At 45.6% G+C, this 20,673-nt stretch overlaps 1 protein-coding gene across 3 annotated transcripts in view; it reads left to right on the forward strand.

The window, feature by feature from the left end:
- NT5DC1 (5'-nucleotidase domain containing 1) overlaps positions 1-20,673 on the forward strand; it is a 332,570-nt gene that overhangs the window by 5,445 nt on the left and 306,452 nt on the right. For all 3 annotated transcript variants that reach the window (XM_075202951.1, XM_075202953.1, XM_075202950.1), the window contains exon 2: positions 17,302-17,393. In XM_075202951.1, coding sequence (XP_075059052.1) covers positions 17,302-17,393 — 92 coding nt within the window. The remainder of the gene's footprint in view (positions 1-17,301; positions 17,394-20,673) is intronic.

The following is a 20,673-nucleotide window of genomic DNA, read 5'->3' on the forward strand; positions in this document are numbered from 1 at the left end:
TATGGCAGTGATGGGCAAAAACCGGCCCACTTAGAGGTTCTATCCGGCCCGCCAATATTTTAAAAGATTTCATTAAAATATGCATAAAATTATTAGGGCCGACCCTGTGTGGCAGAACCTTCATTTTTATGCCTTCCCAGCTATTTCCTCCATTACACTTCATCCTCCGTACCTAAAAGGACACTTCGTGTGTCAATCACGCAAACGCCCGCCCGCCCCCTAATGGCTGAAAGTCATGTGAAAAGAGATGGGCTGGGCCATATACTAAGGCGGATTTCAATTGGCTGTTGTGTTGTCAGTTAGTGGCTCACCAGAAAGACTGATCTGCAGCAACCTGCTGAAATAAGTGCTGTGTCTGTACGATTGCTGCACTTATAGAGGTGACACTGTTATATAATACCCTCCCGTCCCATTCAAAAAATTTGTATTATATGTTTCGATATTTGAGTTTTTTAATAAATTATATTGGCCCGCCTAAAGTTTTTCTTTTTTATTTGGCCCGCCCCTGAAAAAGTTTGCCCACCACTGGTCTATGGCATCTATCCATCCTTTCCTAAGTTCACTCCCCTCCCTCCCACCCAGGTTCCCGCTGTTAACACCTTTCAGTGCAGATTCATTTCCATCTGGAACCAAGTGAGGAACTGTCTTAAGAAGTCTTCCAAACGCTATTGTCACGTCTTTCACTATAAATATCACTGACTGGTATTGGCGCTACTAAGCTGGGAGGCGCAGAGTCTAACGCATCACCGGTATTCACCAGGGACCCCCGCAAGGAGGTATGGGCTTTGTTGTGTGTGATGCGCAGGTCGCGGTTCTCCCAGATAGTCACCAGTGCAATGAATGGAGCGTAGTCGGGCAGGCCGAGTCGAAACCAGAGAAGCGCAGTACCACGGAGAGAAGACAAAGAGTAATCAGGAACGGTCCAAGGGTCAGTACCAGTACGGGCAGCGAAGTACAATGGGAGATCAGGAAGAGTAGTCTAACAAGTCAAGGTAATTGGAACACAGGAGGCAATCGGGAACAAGGATAATGATGGAGCAGTGTAGAACCAATACTCCATAATGGTGCCAGAGTGAGGATTAAATAGAGAACAGCAGGAAATAGGCAGTGTTAGTATTTCCGGCGATCAGACTCAGCTGATCGGCGAGTAGCGTTCTCGTTGCCTAGCAACAAGGCAGCGCATCGGGAGTGCACCGCGATCACGTGACCGCGTCCTGTTGCCTAGCAACGGGACGTGAGCTGTGGGCAGAGGGTGTCCCTCTCTGGCACCCATAGGAGGTGCGGAGACAACGCCTGACAGCTATAAGTTCGCGGCTGATAAAATACGCCAAGCAACTCCTTTCAAAATTGGTGATAAAGTATGGCTCTCCACAAAAAACATTTGCCTCAAAACTTCTTGTATGAAACTGGCTCCGCGGTTCATTGGTCCTTATACCATTTCCTGAGTCATCAATCCGGTATGTGTTAAATTGTCTCCTCCAGCCTCCCTTCGGATTTCCAATTCTTTTCATATTTCAGTGTTGCAACCACTGATCATCAACCGGTTCTCCTCCACTCGTATTTCTTCGGTACCCAAGGTTCATCTGGACAACGAGTTTGAGGTTATGCAAATTTTGGACACTAAATTTTGTAAAGGAGGTTTGAAGTATCTGGTGGACTGGAAGGGCTTCGGTCCTGAAGAGCGCACCTGGATCCGCACTATGGATGTTCACGCCCCGATTCTCATTAAGGAGTTCCACAAGAAATTTCCTATGACACCGAACCCAAGGTGTGCGGTGCCCACCTTTTAGAGGGGGGTTACTGTCAAACGGCGGTCCTTCGGCTTCTACAACCGAGGTCCGACACACTTACCTGCCTCACGCTGACCTCCATCCTCCGGCTGCTGGCGTCCTGTTTCTGGCTCTGCGCATGCGCGGACTCTACCTTCTATGTCCTCTGCATGCTCCCTTTTGGATACCCATTCTGGGTCCATACTTTAAAAGGCACTTCCCCCTTCACTTCGGTGCGTGTTGATCATGTTACCTGCCTGGTATTCGACGTGCCGTCTCTCTCCCTGCGTGTTCCATTGGTCTTCAGAGGCTCCATCTCTCCACTGTGCCACAGGCTTCGGAGCTCACGCTCCACCTCTCCGCTGTGCCGCTGGCTTCGGTGCCCACACTCCACCTCTCCGCTGTGCCGCTGGCTTCCGAGCTCACGCTCCACCTCTCCGCTGTGCTGCTGGCTTCAAGAGCTCACGCTCCATCTCCTTCCGCTGAACCACTGGCCATAAGAGCTGACGCTCCATCTCTCAGCTGAACCGCTGGCCATAAGAGCTTACGCTCCATTCCTCAGCTGTACCGCTGGTCACAAGAGCTTACGCTTCTATCTCATTCCGCTGAACCACTGGCCATAAGAGCTGACGCTCCATCTCTCAGCTGAACCGCTGGCCATAAGAGCTTACGCTCCATTCCTCAGCTGTACCGCTGGTCACAAGAGCTTACGCTTCTATCTCATTCCGCTGAACCTTTGCCCACAAGAGCTGACGCTCCATCTCTCTCAGCTATACCGCTGGCCACAAGAGCTCACGCTCCATCTAATCCCACGGTACTGCTGGTCTACAGAGCTTACGCTCCACCACTCCGCAGCACTAATTCTCCACAAGAGCTTACGCTCCATCATTCAGCTACACTGCTTGTCTACAGAGCTTACGTTCCATCATTCAGTTAGACTACTTGTCTACAGAGCTTACGCTCCGCTATTCCATTGTACCAATTGTCTACAGAGCTCGTGCTCCATCTTCCCTGCTGTACCCTGCTAGTCTCATTCTGGTCATTCCCCTAAAAGGTCTCGCCTGACACTCCTGGTAAGGGCCGCGACCTGCGGGCAGATGCAGCTATGACCAAACTGCCTTGCAGCAGTCCTTGGTTAACTCCGTCTGTTCGTTAGACTCCGCGCCTTGCTAGGAGTAGTGCCAAGTTGGGCAGATCAAAGAATCCTATCCATCAAGCCGTGACAGAAGCTCTGAGAGTTTGAGAGAACTGAAGCAGCAGAGAGGCAAGATAAACCTCCTAATAGGTGTATATGCATGTTTCTTCAGGGCTATACGAGACATATTTATGTGACCACACCCTTACTGTACTCTGCGTGTTTGTCCCCTCCCCTGTTCCATTTTCCATTCTTAAGGAGGCGCAAGTGTCGAATACATGCAAGTCTGCATTGGCACATATGCCTCCGTCCTCTTTGTGGACAGGTGCAGTGCGAATTTGAACAATTTCTGCTACACAACCTGCCCTATGTTCAACCCCCTCGTGAGTCACAGTGTGTTTGGGATCTTGCATAGCAGTACAAAGCTCTTCAAAGAGAGTCAGCTTCCTCCGCTCACACAAAGCCAGACCTATGTTATGGAGATAATGTCTAATTTTGAATGTAGGACCAGAACTCCGAAGTGGGAAATGCCCATTTCTTCTGAAGGTCCACAAAGAGACACATCTTACCAGAACTCTAGTAAGATGTCTGCTCCTGAGAACTCCTTCCTTGGCCCGAGCTGTTACTCCCCTGGCAGGAATACTGGTTGAGCTCAGGATTTGTTACCAATGGCTTTAGAGGGGTATGTGGAGAAGATATATAATAGGAATGTGAGCTTCGCCCACTGGTGTAGAGTAGTACCTAATATGGGGTTAACAACCTGAGGAATTTCGGAAGCCAATGCTTTTCTGTTATACACATTGTATATTCCTTGATAGTGACCCACTGTTTTGAGGCTACTGAACGAGTCCACTCCAAGACCCTTGTGAATACTGCCTCTTGGTAGTATTTAGAGAGCAAGGGTAATTGTAACCCTCCTATATGTTTATGCCTTATTAGAGTGTCTCATTTGATTCTCTATTTCCTCCCTCCAAGCAAAGTGTCAGGGTTCCCAAGGCAAGACCACGGAGAGAAAGTAGGTAAACAAAGTGGTTTATTAGAAACACAGGTAATACAGGTTCAGGATGCAATTACTGATAAGGCAGAAATATAACCACAGTTCTTAACAGTGGAAAAGGCAATACTGTAAAGAGATAGAGAAATGCAGTAACGGCAGGTTGCAGGGTGGATACCTCTGGAAAGGTGGTGAGATGCGTAGCCTGCGGGTTGCTGGGTTGGATGCCTCTGGAAGAGGTGGTGAGACTCAGAAGCCAGGTGATGTTGAAACACTTGAGAACAGACAGCAGGTAACGGTGGAAGTAAGCTGAACAGGTTACACCGAGAAGAATGAGCTGTAGAGAGCACCTGAGGTACACCTGTCAAACCGTAACGCAGGTGTCCTAAGGCGAGCTCAGGGAGGACAGAAACCTCCCGTGGAGCAGAAGGGCAAAGAGATCCACACAGGTGTATAACTCAGGAACCAGAGAAATGAGGAGCTGTGTCTGCAGCAGTGGAATGAACAGCAAAACCACAAGGTCAGGTACACAGGTAAGAATAACCAGGAACAGGAGTCAAAGGATTGCTTCTTGTCAGGCTGAGTGACCTGATGATCTGGCCCAGAATGGGCGAGGCTATCATATAAGGAGTAGTGGGAGGTGTGAATCATCCTGAGGAAACAATCTCAGCAGGAAGAGAAACAGTTCAAGTGCCACAGGGGCCCCTTTTGTGGCATGGTGGTACTGCAGGCTAAATGTTTCCAGAAAGACCAACATAGCTCCTGGCAAACAGGAGCTGCAGGAGGCAGAGCGTTACACAAAGTCAATGACAATATTCTGTAAATTGGTAAGGAATCCCGTGGGAATATCAATTGGTACTGTTTGAACTAAATGATTTTGGGAAGGGTATTTAACTTAATAATGTTAATGCTATCTAGCCAGGAGAAGCCACAAGTTTGCCTTTTCTTAAGTTCAATCCGAAGTTTGGCAACTTGGTTTCAATCTGGCCTTGTACAGATGATTAAGATCTTTTGTAAACGGTATCCCTATGTATTTAATTTGATTTTGGTGCCATGCAAAAGGAAAGTCCTGTTGAATGCCCCTTAACACCTCGGGAGGTACAGAAAGTTTCAGAGCTATTAACTTAAAAGTAATTATTTTTGAAGTTTGATAGCTGCCCAAATTTCTGAAATCCCACCAACATATTTGGCAGAGAAAGGATAGGTAACAACCACCAACAAATCATCTGCAATTAGGGCCAATTTGTATTCTTCTTGTGTAAACCTCATCCCAGAGATATCATCACCCCAGAGATATAAGGGTTATTCCTTATTGACCTTGCTTCCACCTCCATACAGAGAACTTGCATTAGAGGGGAAAGAGGGTAGCACTCTCTCATTCTATTTCTAATGAGGAAGGATTTAGATAAGAAGCCATTGATTTTAAGTCTTATTACATGTTTTGTGAGGGATAGGTCATGTCAAACTAATCTAATTAGTTTTTACTAGGAAGTTAGTGGTAACTTAGACCAGGGCAGCACAGTAGATGTGGTCTACTTAGATTTTGCAAGGGCCTTTGATACAGTGCCACACAAAAGGTTGATTTAAAAAAAAAGGGAACTGGGTGTAAGAATCAACATTTGTACTTGGATCGAAAACTGGTTCGAGAATAGGGAACAGAGAGTTGTGATAAATGGAACATTTTCTAATTGGTCAAAAGTCTTAAGTGGTGTACCTCAAGGTTCCTTGCTGGGGCCACTCCTTTTTAATATATTTATTAATGACCTTGGTGATGGTTTAGAGAGTAAAGTTTCTATTTTTGCAGATTGCACTAAACTCTGTAAGGTAATAAAATCAAAGCAAGATGTAGCTTCTCTACAGAGGGACTTAAATAAACTGGAGGATTGGGTGGCCAAATGGAATATGAGGTTTAACGTAGATAAATGTAAGGTTATGCATTTAGGGATCAAAAACAAAAATGCAATCTATAACTTAAATGGAATTATTTTAGGAGAAACTTATGGAAAAGGATTTGGGAGTGCTCGTAGACAGTAGACTTAGCAATAGTGCTCAATGTCAAGCAGCAGCTGCAAGGGCAAACAAAGTAATGGCATGCATAAAAAGGGGCATAGATGCAAGGGAAGACAGTGTAATTTTGCCAATGTATAAATCGTTGGTAACACCTCATCTTGAATATGCAGTACAGTTCTGGGCACCACTCTATAAAAAAGATAATTTGGAACTAGAAAGGGTTCAGAGAAGGGCGACAAAATTGATAAAGGGTATGGAGTCATTAAGTTATGAGGAAAGGTTAGCCAGTTTAGGCATGTTTACTTTAGAAAAGAGGCGTCTAAGGGGAGATATGATTACTATGTACAAATACATTAGGGGTCAATACAGAGAACTTTCATGGGAACTTTTTACCCCAAGGACCATACACAGGACATGTGGTCACCCCCTAAGGTTAGAGGAGAGGAAATTTCACAACCAGCAAAGGAAGGGGTTCTTTACAGTAAGGGCAATCAAGATATGGAATTCATTGCCAGGGAAGGTTGTGATGGCAGATTCAATAGATATGTTTAAGAAAGGGTTAGACAAATTTTTAGCGGAAAAGTGTATCTAGGGATACGACCGTTAATTAAAATGAAGGATAGTAGTGGATAAAGGGTAAAAATAGGACTGCAATATTGAGTCTGGGCGGATTTTCACAATTGAACCAGATTGGCAGTTGCTTACTCTGGATCAATTTCAAATATAAGTGCAGGATCGCAGGAGATCCAAAATAGGTTGAACTTGATGGACTGGTGTCTTTATTCAAATATAATGCTTATAAAAAATACTTTCAGTGGTATCTGGCTCCTACATGGTTGAAACGAATAGATAGCACCATCTCCGAATTGTGTTGGAGGGGTTGTGGGGAGCCAGGGTCCTTCCCTCATATTTGGTGTTCCTGCCCAAAAATTGTGCTGTTTTGGGGTGATATGGTTCTCCTCATCAGCGATATCACTAAAGTTCCGATTGCTAAATGCTTCTGGTCTTTCCGTCTGAATTCCCCATTAGATGTCCTCGACAAACACTCTGAAAAATTATCGGTGCAAATCCTCAATGCCACCAGATGCCTGGTTGCAAAAGTGCTAGAAGAACCCAAATCCCCCTTTTAGACAGCAACTCCTAAATAAATTCTGGTATCTGGCATCTATGGAAAAAATCTCAGTGTATATAAATAGGAAGTCCCACAAATGTTCCCAAATTTGGTGTGATTGGTTTATTTGCAATAGTTCCCCTACATCTATTTCCTCCAGTGCTAATACCCATGATGTCTCTGTCCTCTTCCTCTAAATATAACTAGTTAACTAGTTTGACTGTTGGACAATGTCAATTTCTACTTCCCTATAGGCGTTCACCGGCTGTTGTGGGGCCTATGCTAGGTCTCAGTTAATCCCTTCCGCCCTATTCCTTCTCCTCCCTTCTAAAAATAAAAACCTCACACTCCAAAATTTTTCATCTCGATATAGTTCTATATCTGTACTTTGGCTTGACCAGTGGTCTAAATGTAAAATCTGCCTACTGCCTTATTTTGTATACTTGCCTTGTATATGGTTATTATATGTTCTCTAAAGCCACTTATCTTTGCCCCAATTGTTCACTTCTTGTCTTAGTGCACTGTTTGATGGAAATTACAAATAAAGTTCTTAAAAAAATAAAATGAAATAAAAAGTTATTGTCACGGGCACTAGGAGTCTTTACCCAGGGATCACCAGGTGGTAGGCTTACCAGAGCAATGTAGGTGGTAATAGGGTACTCTGGTAGCAGGGTGATCACGGAACAGGAAATAGCAGAAGATGAGATGCTCAGGAAAGTCTATGACTAGCAACACTGGTAATATGGAGGTAATAGTACACGAGGAACTGTATGGACAAGGACACGTGAAGGTAGTCAGTGGTCTGCGATAGCAAGTTGTACCACTGCTATAGTGAGGAGGAATGTCCAACAGAAACGAGGAAGTGATGAGAGTCAGCGGTCTGCGGATAGCAAGTTGTACCGCTGTCTGGGTGAAGGAATGGAATCCAAGTGGAGGTATCCGGGGAGTCAGTGGTCTGCGATAGCAAGTTGTACCACTGCTATGTGAGAGGATACTGGAACAGGTGATACTGGAAACAGGGATCAGTGGTCTGCTACTAGCAAGTTGTACCACTGAATATATATGTGAGGAGGTGCACGGGGAGAGACTGCAACACAGGGTAAACACGGCACCTTAACACGATCCACAGTAATATGCACAATATAGATATATATATATGAATGACTGAACAGCACTGCAAATATGGAAAGTCTCTTGAAGTAATCCGGCACAAGATAGTACAGTCAATGATGGCAATAGACTCAGCGGATAGTAGACTCCAGAGGAGAACCAACACAGTCCAGCAAGATATGCAATACACCAGCACAGTCAATGAGAAGTATGCATACCGTGGTTCAGAAGCAGGCAGTCAGACAGGAGTGCAGCGATACCTGAGCGGCAGGAGGCCGGCAGGATGAGAAGTCCCTGGATGGATGAAGCAGAGGTCTAGTAGGTGCAGCGCACAGGTAAGTAAACCAACAGGGACACGAATCCACAGGAATCGGTAGAACACGGAACTGGACTCTTGGAGGACCCAGGAGAATGGTGATGGTCTAGCAGCAGGATAGCGGATGAGACACGAATCCAATGCTGACAGGCGGGTAGAGACCAGCGGAACACAGGAAGGCGTGGAGAGCGGATCAGCAGTAGATGGACGATTAGCGCTGGCAGCAGCAGCAGGACTCTGCGGACACACGGAGGTAACCAGTAGCAACCAGCAGGTGCAAATAGCGATGGAACACGGGTGAGCAGAGTAGACCAGGAGCTGTTGATCACGGAGAGTAGCGGATGGCAATAATAGCAGCAGTCTCGAGGAAACACGGGAGTGATGAGATGAAGACTGCAGTGCACAGAGGCAGCGGATAGGAATCAGCTAACAGTCACGATGATGAAACACAGACGAGTTGCAAGCTGGAGACTGTAGTGCACGGAGGCAGCGGATAGGAATCAGCTAACAGTCACGATGATGAAACACAGACGAATTGTACGCTGGAGACTGTAGTGCACAGAGGCAGCGGATAGGAATCAGCTAACAGTCACGATGAGGAAACACAGACGAGTTGCAAGTTGAAGACTGTAGTGCACGGAGGCAGCGGATAGGAATCAGCTCACAGTCTTGATGATGAACAGGTGAGTGGATGTGGAGAGTGGCTGAAGTGCACGGAGGCAGCGGATAGGAATCAGCTCACAGTCTTGATGATGAACAGGTGAGTGGATGTGGAGAGTGGCTGAAGTGCACGGAGGCAGCGGATAGGAATCAGCAAACAGTCACAATGATATGAGATAGAGTTGAAGTGGCTTAGAAGACTGTAGTGCACGGAGGCAGCGGATAGGAATCAGCTAACAGTCACGATGATACACTTGATGGTAGAAGTGGTATGGGAACCACAGAAGTAGAAGTGGTTTGGAAACCACAGAGGTAGAAGTGGTTTGGAAACCACAGGAATCAGCAGCGCTGAATAAACGAGGAAACACCTTCAGAGACTCATGGGGAATGAGACTCCAAGATCAGGCAACGTGGTGTTGACCACAGGTGCTTAATATAGGGAGTGTTGCCTGATCTGCCAATTAAGTTAAAGGGACATACACTGAAGGGTAGGAAAGGGCTGCGCATGCGCAGACCCTCAGGATGGAGGACGGCCACGGTTCCTAAATGTCCGGGAAGAAGCACTCACGGTCCGGTGAGTGACAGTTATTGGCATCTGTGAATAAAAGTAGTGTAGAGTTCGTTGAGTCAGAAGACACCTGGATTGAATGAGTTATTTTTATTATTTTGTCTTGGGCTTCCTGTCTTTGATCACTGTGCATTAAGACTGTTAATAAAAGTTTAAGACCAATGTAGCAAAAAGCTGTACATCAATATTTAACAGAGAGATGGATCTGGAGCACTAGGAAGGCATCTTTACCCTTAGGGATAACTATTATAGGACCTCATTGAATGTCTGGAGAAGAAGGGGGTTCAATATTTCTCTGAAGGTTTTGTAATACATAATATAAATCCTGTCAGGACCCTGGCTTTTACTTAATGGAGATGACTTAATTGTATCTTATAACAACATTATTGAAAAAGGGCAGTCTTGGGATTCTCTCAGTCTGAGATCTTGGGAAAATTTAATTATTCCCCCAAATTTTTTTTTTTTAGAAAACTATCTGTGAAGCCCTCTTATTATATTATTTAAGGCCTAAAGATTAAAGGCCTTAGCTATTTCTTGGATGATATGCTATTTTTTTTTGTCTCATATTCCCTAGTCATCTGAATGAAATAGGCGGTTAATCACACCTGAAGTCCCATCGTCAATAGGTAACCTGGCTTGTTTCCTTACTAATAATAACTATTTCAGCATACCCAAAAAGCTAGGTTGGTTTTCCTATTGAGAACCTTGTTCAGAGAGGCTCTTGTGTTTATCAATTCCAATAACTTTCCACTGTCCTCTAATTCTTTAATTTTCCTGAGTAGCTTCTCTGTGTGGGCTTTTTTTTGTTTCTTGATGAAAGTGCCCTGCTTGATACACTTGCCTCTAACTCACACTTACTGGCCTCACATATAGTTATTTTCCACATGTCCAATGTGTTATTGAATGTAAAATACTCCTCAATAGCCATCTCCAGCTTGGTCTTACAATTAGAGTCTTTTGCAAAAGTGTTCACTGTCTTGGTAGTTCATTAAGTAGATCAATGGACACAAGGGGCATGGTCAGACCATGTCACCTGAACTATACTGTCCTCACTCAGTAAATGTCTGTCTAAGAAATAAATAGTCAATTTGTGAGTTTCCCAATTGAGAATGAAATAATAAATAATAGTCACGTGATGTAGGCGTTTCCAGGAGTTGATCAACCAGAACATGGAAAATATAAACTGTCTGGTTGCATTTGGAGCAACCAGCATCACCCCAGAGGGCCCAATGCCCTGTTGAAATCTCCACTTAGGACTACAATAATTTCAAAATGAGATTCCACTCTATACTAGACCCCAAATGTGTTTCGCTGGCTGCTTCTTCCACTAAGGTGCTACCATTTGGGAAGACCCTCGTGCCTCCTACTCTTAGGAGAAAAATTATTTCGTGGTTCCACTCTTCTCGTTTTTCCAGACACTCTGTTGAACGCAAGACCTTTGAGATTCTCTCTCGAAGTTACTGGTGGCCTTCTATGAGGAGAGATGTCAAAGAGTTTGTAGCAGCTTGTGAATTGTGTTCTCAGTTTAAGACCTCCCGCAGAACTCCAGCGGGTTTGCTTCAACCACTACCCATTCCGTCCAAGCCATGGACCCATATTAGTATGGACTTTGTTACTGATCTTCCTCCTAGTAAAAACTGCAATACTATTTGGGTAGTGGTGGACAGATTTTCGAAGATGGCGCATTTCGTTCCCTTGTCTGGTTTGCCTTCCTCTTCTACTCTGGCTGAGCATTTCATCAAATAAATATTTCGTATTCATGGATGTCCGTCTGAGATTGTGTCAGATAGACGAGTACAATTCGTTTCCAGATTCTGGCGGGCCCTTTGTAAGACCTTGGGCATACGATTAGCACTCTCATCTTCCTACCATCCTCAATCAAACGGACAAACTGAAAGGGTCAATCAAGATCTTGAGACGTTTATAAGGATGTTCTCATCAGCCAATCAAGACAACTGGGTAGAATTGCTTCCTTGGGCTGAATTCGCTCATAACAACATGTACCATGAGTCATCTTCCAAAACTCCATTCTTTGTGGTTTACCATCCGTCTTTTACGGAATTTCCTGCCCTCCCTCCCACCCAAGTTCCTGCTGTAGAGACTGTTTGTCAAACTTTCAAAAATATTTGGTCTCAGGTCAAAACCTGTTTAAAAAAGACATCTGCCAAATATAAGTCTTTTGCAGATAAAAAGAGGCGGGCTATTCCACCACTGAAAATTGGAGATCGTGTCTGGTTATCCACCAAAAATATTCGTTTGAAGGTCCCATCTATGAAATTCGCTCCTCGTTTTATTGGTCCGTATAGGATCATTCAAGCGATAAATCCAGTTTGTTTCAAACTTCTACTTCCTAAGAATCTTCGTATTTCCAACGCCTTCCATGTGTCCTTGCTCAAACCTCTCATCATCAACCGTTTCTCGGTCCCTCCTTCAGCACCTCGGCCAGTTCAAATTCATCAGGAGGAAGACTTTGAGATTACTCATATATTGGATGCAAAAATTTTGCGAGGAGTTCTTCGTTTCCTCGTTCATTGGAAGGGCTTTGGTCCTGAGGAGCGTTCATGGATCAAAGCTGAAGATCTCAACGCTCCAGCTCTTCTTAAGAAGTTTTATTCCAAGTATCCGGACAAACCCGGTTCCAGGTGTTCTCTGCCCATCTTTAAAAGGGGGGGTACTGTCACTCACCGGACTGTGAGTGCTACTTCTCGTGTGTTTAGGAACCGTGGCCGTCCACCATCCTGAGGGTCTGCGCATGTGCAGCCCTTTCAAACCTTCAGTACATGTTCCTTTTAGTTAATTGGCTGATCAGGCAACACTCCCTATTTAATGCACCTGTGGTCAATACCGCGTTGCCTGATCTTGGAGTCTCATTCCCCATGAGCCTCTGAAGGTGTTCCTGTGTTTCCTCGTGTATTCAGCTCCTGCTGATTCCTGTTGTTCGTTTGTGGTTTCCAGACCACTTAAACTCTCCTGTGTTTCATCGTGACTGCACCAGCTGATTCCTATCCGCTGCCTCCGTGCTCTACAGTTTCCAGCTCACTTCAACTCTCCTGTGTTTCATCGTGACTGCACCAGCTGATTCCTATCCGCTGCCTCCGTGCTCTACAGTTTCCAGCTCACTTCAACTCTCCTGTGTTTCATCGTGACTGCACCAGCTGATTCCTATCCGCTGCCTCCGTGCTTCTACAGTATCCTGCTCACCTCAACTCTCCCGTGTTTCATCGTGACTGCACCAGCTGATTCCTATCCGCTGCCTCCGTGCTTCTACAGTATCCTGCTCATCCCAACTCTCCCGTGTTTCATCGTGACTGCACCAGCTGATTCCTATCCGCTGCCTCCGTGCTTCTACAGTATCCTGCTCATCCCAACTCTCCCGTGTTTCATCGTGACTGCACCAGCTGATTCCTATCCGCTGCCTCCGTGCTTCTACAGTATCCTGCTCACCTCAACTCTCCCGTGTTTTATCGTGACTGCACCAGCTGATTCCTATCCGCTGCCTCCGTGTATCTGCAGTGCCCTGCTCATCGCAACCCTCCAGTACTCCTCGTGTCTGCAGCCAGCTGATCCGCTCTCCGTGCTTCTACAGTGTTCCTGCCTGTGTCAACTCGCCTGTCTGCATTGGATCAACGCTCCGCTGCTTTCATCTCGGCTAGACCACTTCTACTCTCCAGTGATCTCCAGGTGTCCAGTTCTATATACTACTGCTTCCTGAGTATTGTTTCCATCCTTGCTGGTCTACCTACCTGTGCGCTGCACCTACTTGGTTACCGCTTCCACCCTCCTGGGACTTCGTATCCTGCCAGCCTCCAGCCGTTCAGGTATCCCTGCACCTCTTTCTGACAGCCTGCTCTCCTGAACCACGGTATGCATACTTATCATTGACTGTGCTGGTGTATTGCATATCTTGCTGGACTGAGTTTTTCTCCTCTGGAGTTTCCTATCCACTGAGACTGTTACCATCATTTGACTGTGTTACCTTTTAGCCTGGATAGTTCTTGTGACTTTGTATATTTGTGCAGTGCTGCTCAGTTATTACTATTTGGTGCATATCATCGTGGGATCAAGTTCAGTGTGCCCGTGTATACTCTGTTTTGCATTTATCTCCCCGTGCTCCTCCTCACATATAGATATCAGTGGTACAACTTGCTAGAGGCAGACCACTGTTCCCTGTTTCCTGACTCACCTGTTTCCAGTATCCTTTCACATAGCAGTGGTACAACTTGCTAACGCAGACCACTGACTTCCCGGATACCGTCACTTGAATTCCATTCCCTCACCTAGACAGCGGTACAACTTGCCATACGCAGACCGCTGACTACCCTCACGTTTCCTTGTCCATCCAGTTCCTCGTGTACAGTTATCTATCTATAACCAGTGCTGCTAGTCATAGACTTTCCACGAGCATTCTCTTACCATCTGCTGTCTCCTGTTCCGTGATCACCCCGCTACCAGAGTACCATATTACCATCTATACTGCTCTGGTAAGTCCATCATCTGGTGATCCCTGGGTAAAGACTCCTAGGGCCAGTGACATGGAGTTTTCAGTATTGTGTCCAAACTAATGTATTCAGATATACATATAAGGTGTGTTAGGCTGCTCTGTTAACTGGAAACTCCACTGCAGGTGGAGGGGCAGTCTCCATGTTCAGTCCTGTGAGGCACACTAGTCTTCTGGTGAGGATAGGGGGTAGTCTGTGACAGACAATTGTAGTCTGTAAAGTGATGCATTAGGGGGTAGTCCCTAGGTTTCACTATCTGTCTAGAGCTGGGAAGGCTGTTGTGAAGCTCTGGTTCAGTTGAGGAAGTGGCCAGTAACCACATGAAAGCACACTATAGGCAGTAACAGCAGCTACCTCGGGTGCTAAAGGAAACACTGTAGACTGGTGTTTGCAGTGTCGGGGACGAAATATTAAGGTCATCTTATAGGGGGATCCTCTTGTGGTCCCAGGAAGTGGGCTACCTAGGGAGGGCATTATAGCAATAGGAGGAGATGGACCCTTGAAATTATGTAACGTGCTGGGTTCTGAATTGGGTCTATATCAGGGAAGCGGGTAGCTGGTACTTGCTCCTGAAGTCCTGCTAACACTGGGCTCCTTCACACCATCCACTTGTCATGGTGACTCTCCATCTTTTCTCAGTAGTCCTCGGAAGAGAGCACAGGTTGAAGGAAAAGACTCTTAAGAAGCCTGTACTATGTAGATCTGGAGGACTTCCGTGCAAGATGGGGGATCTGGCTTTTGGTTGGACAGGTAGGGTCTTCCCACTGTTGTGTATCCACAGCACTTTTAATATTTTCTAATATTTTATTTTCTGTAAGGAAATGTTTTCACTGAATGTCTGTTTCAGTATTCAGCTAGTAAAGGCTGCGGAAGCTGCTCAAACTATTATATCATGTTTGCTCAGAGTGTAAATCTGTGTACTTAATAGCCTGTCACTTGGCATCACCACAACTATAGAAATAAATTCTGTGTCAGTATACACTTATGCAGTTATCGTGCAAATCACGGTCATGTTTTATCACACAAAAGCACATTGCACCGTTTGGTTCTCTAAACTTATTAAAAATCACAATCAATGATAGAACGATGTCTGGCAAATGTGGACATGTGTACACACTCACGATCTGCAGCTCATACTGCAGAGTGTGTACAGTCACAATCTTGTCAGCAGATAGGTATTAGAGATGAAGATCACAGATCTGAAGTTAAATTGTGTAGGTGTGTACACATGGTTCGCCATGCTCATCAGGACTTTCAATTCGTGAAATTGTTAGAGACATTGCATCTGAAGAATGATAGGTGTGTACCCAGTTTAAGAACTGCAATGTGAGTCTGTTTTGTACTATAAATAGCCATTTGAAATACAAGAAATTGATAATGTTAAACAACATGATCCCTTTTTGTCTAAAATTTTATTTGAATCAAGTGTGTATGTGTTCTGTTGTTTATCGTAAACTTCTGCTTGTATTGCTGGGTCTTTTTACTTCAATGGTAACACACATTATTCAACTGACTTTTTTTTGTGTTTTACCAAGGAAAAAACTCCATGGGGTAAATGTATCAATCTGCGGGTTCTTCAACACCCGTGTGTTCAGCCTCTTTCGCGATTAAATTTCAAGCGACGCTGCATTGTAAAGGGAAGTTTACCCTTAACAATGCAGCGCCGCTTAAAATTTAATTTCTGATGTCAAGAAGGCCAGCAAAGAAGCCACTTCTTTCCAGTAAAACATTAGGGACAGACTGACCTTTTGCAAAAGGTACAGCGATTGGATTGCTGAAGACTGGGGTAAAGTCATTTTCCCTGATGAATGATGACGTTTCTCTGAAAGAAATGTGAGCGCTACCATCAGTCCTGTGTCATGCCAACATTAAAGCATCCTGAGACCATTCATGTGTGGAGTTGCTTCTCAGCTAAGGGAGTGGGCTCACTAACAATTTTGCCTAAGAACACAGCCATGAATAAAGAATGGTACCAAAACATACTCCAAGAACAACTCCCAACCATCCAAGAACAGTTTGGTGACGAACAATGCCTTTTCCAGAATGATGAAGCACCTTGCCATAGGGCAAAAGTGATAACATAGCTAGGAAACTCCCCAGACCTTAATCCCATTGAGTCAACACTGCAAATATTGACTCTTTGCATAAACTTTATGTAATTGTCAATAAAAGCCTTTGACACTTATGAAATGCTTGTAATTTTACTTCAGTATGCCATAGGAACATCTGTCAGAAAGGTCTAAAAACACTGAAGCAGCTAACTTTGTGAAAACCAATACTTGTGTCATTCTCAAACCTTTTGGCCATAACTGTAGACTCCTTATGTTGATCATTTCACTAAAGTTATTCATAATGCATGAATCTGTCATTTTCTATCGGTCTTTATCATGTTTTTTGGAAGGACTAAGAATTGCAGGTGAACAAAATTGATAGGGGTAATTCCACACAGCACATTTAAAACCAACATGCTACATTTTGGGGACAAATGTGGATTTTGGTGAATTCAGTTTTTAAAATTTCACTCATCTACTCCCTTAGTCGAAAGTAAGTAGTGGTAATACAGTTCTCAGACAAAAAAGTAGGTACCTCATCACACTGGTTGTCCAAACTAAAAATGCTCAGTCTGTAGTAGAGTCTTAAAATAAGACAATGAAGGATTACAGAACCAAAAAGAAACCAGACAGGTCACTTTCCATGTATCTAGTAGTGGTAGCTGTGTGAGTCAAGGATATCTTTAATAACAAGAACAAACCTGAATTATAGGCTCTAATGTGACACATCTTTACATGAAAATGAGAAGTGTTTGGTTATGAAATTATATTAAAGTATACATTGCATTCAAGCAGTGGAATCAATCATGTATATTGTGGCTTGAACTAATATTTATGGTAATGCAGCCTACCGATTCACTAGAAACCAATGACATTACAAAGGTACCTAATGACTCCTGCCTCATATTCATGAGGAACTGCTTCCTTCTGAATTGATAGATTGCATTGCTATGAAAATTAGTTCCATCCACAAAATTGTACTAAGACTACAATCCCCAATGTCTGTAATATTGGTAAATAGCTATGTCTGGGCTTTCTGTTTCTACATTTTTAAATAATACTTTCTTTTCTTTTATAGCTGATTTATGACAGTTTTGCTCAGTATCTGGTGGCAGAAAAAGGATATACAGAAGACTTGTTATCAGTTACAACTGAGGAATGGGATTTCTGGTAATTTCAGTTACTCTAATGGTTTGTGTGGATGATGAGACAAACCGTTGCAGTTATATGAATTTATTTTATGTATTTTTATAGGCGTATTTATTTAGTAAATAAGTTTAAAATTATTTTTTCAACATGTACAAGGAGGGCAGACTGTTAGTTTCTTCAAGCACAATTATGGTTCCTAGTTGCGTTATGCATTTAAATTTTGTGTGAATATCATAATACTGCAATGCATACCAAAGGATGAGTCATATTTGAATGGTAATTCGGCCAGAATTTGTTTCATTATGGGCAATGTTCAAAATAATCTGTTGCACTGTTTACATCTGCTGGAGGGACAAATGTTAGGACTTGTCCTGGTAAATATTTCAAACTCTATTGCTAGTGTTTAAAGCCACAATTCCATGAAACAAATCAGCGTGTTGTTGTTATTGTTGGTTTTTTTTGTTTATGATTGTGGCAAGCTATAAGTCCTTGGTTTATTGGTTTTCATTTTATTGAGGCTCCTATTAATGATTTATGATTCTGGACTACTATTGCAACCACAGACACATGACAAATGATGTAGGGAGCAGAGATGCGTTTGAATGTCCCTCTAAACTCTGCCTGCACTGTGACAACCTCCTTCTCCCACCATCTACCAACCATTATTATTATTATTATTATTAATATTTATTTATAAGGCGCCACAAGGCATCCGCAGCGCCGTACAGAGACAAACAAAATCACAATACAATGGGAGACAGCACAGTACAGTAAACACAGCAACTCAGTACGCTCAATGCACAGCTAGAGAGGGCGGGGAATGGGGAGGGAAGATCTGCAAACGACGGGGCCCAAGAAGGAGGGCGCGGAAGACAGGGAGACCCCCAGGGGGGAGGAGGGAGCGAGAGTGGACATGGGGTGGAGGACCCTCGAGGAGGAGGGCTAAGTAGCTGGAGAGCAGAGTTAGAAGTGGTGGAAACAGGAGGAGAGATGGCCCTGCTCAGAGGAGCGTACAATCTAAGGGGAGAGGTGGACAGACAGAGAGACGCAGGGGAGAGAGGGAGAGTAGGGGGACAGAGGCAGAAGATAAGGTAGGAAGTTAAGTGGGAGACAGAAAGGCTTTAAGAAAAAGGTGGGTTTTTAGGGCCCGTTTGAAGCTGGACAGATTAGGGGAAGTTCTGATGGAGGGAGGGAGCTTGTTCCAGTGGAGGGGGGCAGCGCGGGCGAAGTTTTGGATACGCGCGTGGGAGGAGGTTATAAGGGGGGAAGAGAGGCGACGGTCAGAGGCAGAACGGAGAGGGCGGGATGGAGCATGAATAGAGAGGAGGGTGGAGATGTAGGGCGCAGTGGAGTTGGCGAGGGCCTTGTAGGTGAGTGTGAGGAGCTTAAAGAGGATTCTGAAGGGGAATGGGAGCCAGTGAAGGGCTAGGTAGAGGGGGGAGACAAAAGAGGAGCGGCGAGAGAGGAAAATAAGCCTAGCTGCAGCGTTAAGGACGGATCGAAGGGGATCGAGATGAGAGTGGGGGAGGCCAGTGAGGAGGAGGTTGCAGTAGTCCAGGCGGGAGATGATCAGAGAGTGGATAAGGCATTTGGTGGCATCTTGGGAGAGGAAGGGCCGGATGCGAGCGATGTTGCGCAGCTGGAAGCGGCAGGATTTAGCAAGAGAGAGGATGTGGGGGCCAAAGGAGAGAGAGGAGTCGAGGATGACACCAAGGCAGCGAAGTTGGGGGACAGGGGAGATAGAGGTGTTGTCGACAGTGATGGAGAGGTCAGAAGGGGATGGGGTATGAGAGGGAGGAAAAACTATGAGCTCAGTTTTGGCAAGGTTAAGTTTGAGGAATCGAGAGGACATCCAGGAGGAGATGGCAGAGAGGCAGGTGGACACCCTAGAGAGGAGGGAGGGAGAGAGATCAGGAGAGGAGAGGTATAGTTGAGTGTCGTCAGCGTAAAGATGGTAGCTGAAGCCGAAGGAGCTGATGAGTTCACCCAGGGAGGAGGTGTATAGAGAGAAGAGTAAGGGTCCCAGAACAGAGCCCTGAGGGACCCCGACTGGAAGGGTGGATGGGGGGGAGAGAGACCCAGAGGTGGTGACAGAGAAGGAACGGTGAGTAAGGTAAGAGGTGAACCAGGACAGGACTGGGCCGGAGAGGCTGAAAGACTGGAGGGTGTGAAGGAGGAGGGGGTGGTCAACGGTGTCAAAGGCTGCAGAGAGGTCAAGGAGGATGAGAAGGGAGAAGTGGCCCCTGGCTTTTGCAGAGAGGAGGTCATTGGTGACTTTAGCCAGGGCAGTTTTAGTGGAGTGGAGGGGGCGGAAACCAGACTGGAGAGGATCAAGGAGGGAGTATTCAGAAAGGTAGGAGGTGAGATGGCTGCAGACGAGCCTCTCGAGAATTTTGGAGGCAAAAGGGAGAAGAGATATGGGGCGATAGTTCGAGAGAGAAGTGGGGTCGAGATTAGGTTTCTTAAGAATGGGGGATACGAGAGCATGTTTGAAGGAGGAGGGGAAGATGCCAGTGGAGAGGGAGAGATTAAAGAGGTGAGCGAGGTGGGAGCAGGTGGTGGGGGAAAGGGAGCGAAGAAGGTGGGAGGGGATGGGATCCAGGGGGCAGGTAGTGGGGGGGGGGGATAAAATGAGAGAGTGGACTTCCTCGCCAGTGGTGGGACGGAAGGAGTGGAGGGGAAGGTGGTTGGGGGGGAGGACAGAAGAGTGGGAGGGGTGGAAGAGAGAGTGGAGGAGGAGATTTCAAGTCGGATGGCCTTGATTTTAGAGGAGAAGAAGGAGGCGAAATCAGAGGCAGTCAGGGAGGAGGGGGAGGGGAGGGGGCCAAGAGAGTGCTGAAGGTGGCAAAGAGGCGGCGGGGGTTAGAGGACTGGGAAGAGATGAGGGATTTAAAGAAAGATTGTTTAGCGAGTGAGAGGGCAGAGCTGTAGGATGAAAGGATGAATTTAAAGTGGAGGAAGTCAGCCAGGGAGCGGGATTTTCTCCAGTGACATTCGGCGGAACGGGAGCATTTTTGGAGGAAGCGGGTAAATTTGGAGTGCCAGGGTTGGGGTTTGGAGCAGCGGGAGTGGGCAGGGGCGACCGCGTCCAGAGCGGAGGTGAGGGTGTGATTGTAGAGGGAGACCGCCTGGTTGGGGCAGGCCTGGGAGGAAAGGGGAGAAAGGAGGGTATCGAGTGAGGAGGACAGAGAGGCAGGGTCAAGAGCATCGAGGTTGCGTATGGACAGAGTAGGTTTGGGCAGGGGGAGGGGAGCAGGAGAAGAGGAGAGAGAGAAGGAGAGAAGATGGTGGTCGGATAGAG

The sequence above is a fragment of the Mixophyes fleayi genome, chromosome 3 (genome assembly GCF_038048845.1).
Source record: "Mixophyes fleayi isolate aMixFle1 chromosome 3, aMixFle1.hap1, whole genome shotgun sequence".
NCBI classification, from domain to species: Eukaryota; Metazoa; Chordata; class Amphibia; order Anura; family Limnodynastidae; genus Mixophyes; species Mixophyes fleayi.